This window comes from Pleurodeles waltl, chromosome 8 (assembly GCF_031143425.1).
Source record: "Pleurodeles waltl isolate 20211129_DDA chromosome 8, aPleWal1.hap1.20221129, whole genome shotgun sequence".
Classification (NCBI taxonomy): Eukaryota; Metazoa; Chordata; class Amphibia; order Caudata; family Salamandridae; genus Pleurodeles; species Pleurodeles waltl.
Genome location: NC_090447.1, coordinates 1275428522 through 1275435989, shown reverse-complemented (window position 1 = coordinate 1275435989; position 7468 = coordinate 1275428522). Strand labels below are relative to the sequence as shown.

Genomic DNA, 7468 nt, shown 5'->3' with positions numbered 1-7468 from the left:
CATGACGTGGTCAACCAGTAACAGAGTGGCACACTGTGATGTTTCTTTCTCTCCTCTCAGTGACTCACCCTCCTTATCAATTCTTCACAAACATTGCAATACAAGCATAATAACAATACCAAGCAAAATTTCAACAACTTTGTCTGCTCCACTAAAGAATCAATAGTATTTAATCATACAAGAAATGGTCCGGACAAGAAACACTTTTCGGCCTACTCTGACTCACACTTGAGTGAAACCTTGACCAGCGGGGAATCACCCGGATTAGTGCAGCTTCAACCATGTAAAAAAGGATCCACCATACCAACCACACCTTACCAAAGGCATTTGTCCCTATCTCAACCGTGTAGTCAACAGCATCCCATGACTAACACCACAACACATTGCAGACAATTACAACACTGTGTATTCTACACTGATAACTGATTACTATCACGGAATCTTACACTAAGTCGAGCCAGATAACTTCAACGTCTTTGCATTAAGCAACATCCACACAACAACTTAAAACAACACTGCATATCACACAATCTCAGCAGAATACTGCAAGCTAGACAAGAGCAATTGTAACACGCGACCCTATTGGCACTCACTTCTCCACTGCTAGAACTAAATTCCAAATTTCTGGAACACTGCAGCTCCTCTAGATCGGGACATGGGCCCTGGGATTGGGAATAGGGAAATCTGAGCTCTCAGACAAATACAATTACTCCCTCGGGCTCAGTAACAGAACCGTCATCTGCTACCACCTAAGAGCACGCAATCAACAATATTAAACAATTAGGATTTCTGTGAAACCCAAATGGCCACCCAATAAGTATTAAGAATCTATAAGTAAAGTTAAGAAATGTATTTCCAATCAATAATCATTCCAATATATATAGAAGTATGGAAATATTGAAAAAGTAAAAAATTACAGCTGGCAAGCTGAAATATTGCAATATAGGAACTGAAAATTAGAAGTAGGTGTTCATTTTAGAAACCCCTGCTTTCTCATCTAAACATAAAACAATCCTAATATTTTCTCATTAGAATTTTATATCAAGAATGAGGATGGTTGGGATGAAATCTTTGGGAAATTTGGAAATGCAAGAAGGTGTCAGCATAACAAAGGTTTCAGTGGAAGTCCTCCAGAAAAGGGTATACGTTTTTAGCATCAATCAATCATGGATTCTTGTAAAGTGTGATCTTTTGACTCCGAGGGGTCTCCAGGAATTGGGGGGGAAGGGGTGCTGCTAGCCTCATCAGGCTGTTGCTGGCAGTCGAAGAGCCATGCTTTCAGCTGGGTTCTTAAATCCTTCAGGGAAGGGGAGGTTCACAGATGGAGGTTGTTCCAGAATCTGATGCTGCGGTGGGAGAAGGAGCGCCCTCAGTAGCACTTGTAGTGAATGAGGGCGATGCGGGCCTGGGCGAGGGAAGCTGAGCGGAGGTCTCTGGATTGTTAGTGGAAATGGAGGCGGTATTTGATATAGGTGGGTCTGACTTTGTGAAGGGCTTTCTACGTGCGTGAGGAGCTTGAAGAGGCATTTCTGCTGGACGGGGAGCAAATGGAGGGCCCTGAGGTGTGGGGTGATGCTGGTATTTGTGAGGAGGTCGAGGACCAGTCTTGCTGCTGCATTCTGTATGGTCTGGGGCGGTTCATAAACTGTTTAGTGGTTCTGGCGTAGAGCATGTTACCGTAGTCAAGTGGGCGTGGGTGAGGGACTGAGGGTGGTAGGCCACCACATGTCATTCTGGGAGAGGGCATTTTCACGAAGGTGAGAATCTCTGTTTTGTCTAAACCTTCACACTTGCAAGAATAAGGGAAGCAGATAGGTTTGTACCCCTCAAAATCTAAGGGATGTCTGCCTTAACATCTGACATTATAAGCATTTTATTAAAATTGGTCCTTCCTCCCGTCCAAGGATCAATCAGCTTCGACTGATCCATTGTTTACATTCACAACACCACATGAATTTCTTATGTCACAGAACTCGGATGGTTACTGTAACCTTGAACATCCCATGTACCTGTCACATGGTGAACAGGAGACTTCAGCTGCTCATTAGATCTTCACGTCTCTTGTCAAGATTTCTTCTCTCAGACCTTACTATCAGCAACTAATACATAAGACAATACTCCTTTTCTCTAGCTAATGGAGCCTTGAAACATACCTGCAATGAAAGAGAACACACTATCCAAGAAAAACACATTTTAAAATTATGGCCTTCAGTTAGTTAACTAAACATTTAATGTGCATTTCTAATACCTGATTAAACATGCACATGTTAATTTTCAGAATAAACAAACATAAGGAAAAGGAATACATTCTACTTCAATAAATACAACTTAAAGAATGAATGTAAAATGTGAGTAATGAATACATACAATCCCTTAGAATGCATGTTTATAAAACTTCTGTTTTTTTAGTGATTAATTATATTACTGCATTTTAATTTCTAGCTATGTTAATAATATTAAGGCACACAGTAAATATAATGTCAAATGTAGATATGCAATTTGCGCATGGATAAATGTCAAAAGTAGGGCCATAACAAAGGCCGCCACAGCCCCCCCTGTGCTGGGGGCAAGCTCCAGAGGGCTCCCTCAGCACAGCTCCTGGCCTGAGTGAGTATGGAGGGGGCCCTCCTCCATGTCCTGTGCAGGAAGGCCCCTTCCAGTTTCGTTACGCCACTGGCGAAAAGGATGGCGTCCAAGTTGTGCTACTCCACCAAGACTGACACCATCTTGCACAAGTTCTCAATGTTATGTTATGTTCTGTTACGTTATTGCAAGACCTTTTAATAGTAATAAATGCATTAATATATTAACCTGTACGAATTGATTACAAGCATATCTAAACGCTGCGTATTAAATGTTAATTTTTCTTTCTAAATCTGTACGGCATGCACTTGATAGAATGATAGTTAGATGGCAAATTCCTAACTGCTATAGCTCAGCTGAAATTGTTCATTCTAACACCAGTCACGGCCATTTGCTTAACGTTTCATGACGCAAATATCCCATACTAACAAAGGAGAAGATTGCTTTCTTTGAGTTTAACTGCTTGAGCTGTTAAGGAATTCCTGACATGCTCGACTAATCTTAACATTTGTTTCTTTACTTCTAGTGTCAAGATGTGTGAGAATGCAATGACGAAATTTGCTTATATATAAAACTTTCATGGCTGTTCTCTTTTCCAGAAACTCGATGCAGATGGTAATCTAGTCAGATGTTGTAATGTAGTTAAAAGTTGAGCTAAATTTATCACGTTTAGAATTATCTTTGTTAGAACTTACCAAATCGACAAAACTGTCCCACTTATACGGAAACCTTGTGTATTGATTGGATGGAAGAAGAATTTTATTTGTACAATTGTTAATTTTTATAACATTGTAAGAATGTATAAAAAGTGTCATAAAAAGTGTCCCAGGGAAAAGAGATAGTACCCCCTCCAGCCCCAGGACAGTCCTGTCATTTGCAATCGCACTCAGAGGCAGAGGCAGCCTTAGTGGCTAGACAGACTCTCAGTAACTTGTTCCTTTTCGCTATTTTATATTTTATTCTTTGATAACTCTCCTACTCAGACTATTCTTGTTGCTGAGTTTTCTAGAACTGCCACATGAGAACTCTTTATGAGTTATTCAGCTAAATGTACTTTCCTTATTTAGAGAATTAGACTAGGGATCAGAGGTTTATGGGCCACACTTTGTGCTATGTTCTGTAATTTGTACTGAATTGAAAATAAAGAGATTTTGGTGGTCATTATGACCCTGGCGGTTTTCTGTCTGCCAAGGTTAAAGTGGCAGTATCACTGGCAAAAGGCTGGTGGTAATGACTGCCAAATAATGACCATGGTAGTGAGCCCTCCCATAGACAGCCAATGTACCACACTAACCGCCAGTGCAGTACGAGCACTGACACAGCGGTAGCCACCTACAGGCAGGCGACAGACAAAGATCCGCCCATCATATTATGGCATAGCACACTGCCAGGATTTCCGGGGCGGTAGCAATGACACCAAAAGCCTGGCGGAAACACATCATATAAAAGGAGACACTCAGCTCCAGGGACAAACAGGAGTCCGTGGCCGCCATGGAACCTGAACTGCAAGTCTTCCCGATGCTGTACCACGCCATGGCCATCCTGGAGCACCAATGCTGAGGAAGATGACTACGGTGAGTACAGCCACCTAGCACACAAGGGAGGGAGGAGGGACACACACACACAACACACACCATACACACACCACACACCCAGAACCAGATGCACAGGAAAATAACAGTAACAGAACCCCAGAGTAAAGAAACGCAGGACACATACACAGTTCCAACCACTGTATTCCTGTTGTATGAATATGTAAACTGCAAAAACATACACAACTGCAGTAATAAATACATGCAGGCCCAAAGGCCAGTCCAAAGTCACAAATGCCCACAGGGCAAAGTCCTAGCCCCAACCTGACTCCTGACAACAACGGGACTCCACTGTTCTGGGGCATCATGTTGGAAATGGACAGGCACCTCAGGTGGTGTTGGGGTTGCAGGGGGGCATCCATTAGGAAGGGGCTTCCTGCCCACTGGTTCTGGAGGGGGCTTCTTGCCTCTGGTTCTGGAGGGGGCTGCCTGCCCACTGGTTCTAGAGGGGGCTGCCTTCCCACTGATTCTGGAGGAGGCTTCCTGCCACTGGTTATTGATGGTGCTTCTTGGCCTCTGGTTCAGGATGTTGCTCCTTGGCCTCTGGTTCCAGATGCTCCTCTTTGGCTTCTGGTTTGGGATAATGCTCCATGGCCTCTGGTTCGGGATGCTGCTCCTTGGCCTCTGGTTCGGGATGCTGCTCCATGGCCTCTGGTGCGGGATGCTGCTCCTTGGCCTCTGGTTCCAGATGGGGCACCTTGGGCAAAGTTTTGAGTGGGGCCTCCTTGGCCATGGTTTTAAGTGGGGTCTCCTTGGGCATGGATTTGTGTGAGCCCTCCTTGGCCATGGATTTTGGTGTGGCCTCCTTAGCCTGGGATTTGTGTGGGCCCTCCTTGGCTTTGGATTTTGGTGTGGCCTCCTTGGTCTTAGATTTTGGTGGGGCCTCCTTGGCCTGGGATTTTGGTGTGGCCCCCTTGGCCTGAGATTTTGGTGGAGCCTTCTCAGACAGGGATTTGGGTGTGGCCGCCTTGTCCTTGGATTTGTTTACGGCCTCCTTATCCTGGGATTTGGGTGGGGCCTCCATGGTCGTAGGTTTTGGAGGTGGCACCATGGTCTTGCCAGTCTGTTTGGGAGGGGCGGCACTTTAGCCCTCTGTTTTGGGGGGGGGGAGTGTCCCTGGTGCTGGGGGCCGGTGTCGCACTCATGTGCCCTTTAGTGGCAGCTGGAGACTTTGGGGGTGGAGCTGTGTCAGACTGGGTTTTTGAGGTACTGACCAGGGTTTATGGGCAGGACAGATGGGAGGTGGAGGGAAGAGGTCAAGGCAGGCATGTAAAAGCTTCTTAGGGCCAACGGGGTGGGATGGGAGTGGAGGTAGAGGGAATCGTTGTAGCAGGAGGATATGTGCTGGACCTGGGTGCAGGTGCATGGACAGTGTGGTTGTGTGAAGTGGATGGCTGTTGGGGGTCTGAGTGCTAGTGTGTTTGTGTCTCTGAAGGGGGGCAGACAGGGTGGGGGAGGACAAACAAGACATGTGGATGGATGTTGTGGTAGTGTCTGCAAGTGAGGTGGGTGTGCTGCATGAGGTGGTGGTGGTGACTGCGCATGTGGTTTGTGGGGTGCATGTCTGTGGGTCTGCTGTTGTGGTGACTGTGGGCAAGACTGTGCAGGTGGCAGGTTCTGGGACTGTTGATGCAGTGCATGCAGGTGTGAGTGAGTATGTGGGACACAATGGAGGCAGTGGATGATGTTGTGTGTGCATCTGTGTGTTGGCTGTGTAGTGCTTGTGGACTGAAGTGTGCTGCCTGTGTTTGTCTGTGTGTCTTGTGTGTTGTTTTGGGTGCATGCTTGCAGAATATGTACGTGGTATGGGTTGGGGGCTAGGAGACTGGGACTGGGTAGTGGTACTTGGAGGGGGGACGGATGAAACAGGTACACTGGCTGCCATCAGTGAAGAGGCCATAGCCTGAAACAATCTCTGTAGGGCTGCCAAGCCACTGTGGATGCCCTCCAGAAAAGCATTGCATTGCTGCATCCGGGATGCCATCCCCTGGATGGCATTTACTATGGTTGACTTTCCTGCAGAGATGGATCTCAGGCGGTCAATAGCCTCCTAACTGAGGGCAGGAGGGCTGACTGGGGCAGGGCCTGAGGTGCCTGGGGCGAAGGAGGTGCCCACCCTCCTGGGTGAGCGGGAATGGGCAACTCGGTGGAGGGGTACTGGGAGGGCAGTGCTGGGATGGGGGTGGCAGTAGAACCTGTAGCTGGGGTGGTCCCAGAGGGGTCCACCACCACCTGGGAGCTCCAATTGGAAGATGAATCAGAGTCAGTGGTATCAACTCCTGTCCACGCCATGGGGCGCTCTGTCCCACTGGTCCCCTCAGCGTCGGTGGACTCTGCCTCCTCGGTCCCGTGGGCTGCAGCTCCCTCACTCACTGGTGCCCCTTCTCCTTTGCCAAATGATGCTAATGACCACAAGGATAGGTAGACAAAAGGAGAGGGGGGAGTGAAAGGGAGCACATGGTCAATCTCAGCACCAACAGCACAGATGGCAGCCACATCACTGTCACACCCTGAGACTAAGAATGAACAGTATGGACCACACTGAATACCATTGGCTAAGTATCACAGCTGGTAGCTACACACCAACTGGGACCAGCTATGCCCTGTCTGAGATGGGAAGCCACCTACCTAGCTATCTAATACATGCTTTCCACCCTACTAACCTGAGCTGGACCACCCAGCAATGTCTGAACTGGCATATTGGGGCATCCACTGACTAGTACCCTGCACCCAAATCCCATGCCAGGCAACAGAGTTGGTTGACAAACACACTGTACTCACCCCCTCGTGGCTGCTGTGATGCCCTCAAGCGCCCATCCAGCACTGGGTAGGCCACAACCAGTATGCAGGCCATCAGAGGGGTCAGGTTCCGATGGGCCCCCCTCCCTCGTTGGGAGGCCGTCCCCAGGTGGGCCTCCGTGGTCTTCCAGGGGCCCAGTGTCTCAGGCCCTTTCACTGTTTCCTGCAGTCGGTGCTCCGCCTGCTATAGACCCCTAGGGTCCACACGGCCTTGGCGATGGCATGCCACAACCCCTTCTTTTGATGGGTGCTGACCTACAGAGGAAACACAGAAGGTGTACACACCTACACAATTCCAGTGTCCAGCATACAAGCATGCTCTGTGTACACTGCTGTAGTGTGTTCATGGTTCCTGGTGTCACTCCTTTCTTACTTTTGGGTCCCTTAGGTACCAACCACCGCATAGGAATAGGAGGAGGAAAACACGCATGCACAGACCCCTTGTGGGCTTGTCTACACTGGAGCACGGGCACATCATACTCATCTATCATCTG

General features: G+C 47.9%; 1 protein-coding gene across 1 annotated transcript; it reads right to left on the bottom strand.

Moving 5' to 3' along the window:
• Positions 1–4668: 4668 nt before the first annotated feature.
• LOC138249595 (neuromodulin-like) lies at positions 4669–5226 on the bottom strand. The gene has a single exon (XM_069203536.1). The coding sequence runs from the start codon at positions 5224–5226 to the stop codon at positions 4669–4671; it is 558 nt and encodes a 185-aa protein (XP_069059637.1).
• Positions 5227–7468: the final 2242 nt, after the last annotated feature.

Coding starts and splice junctions, on each gene's coding strand:
- LOC138249595 (XM_069203536.1), bottom strand. CDS start 5,226: ATGGTGCCACCTCCAAAACCTACGACCATGGAGGCCCCACCCAAATCC.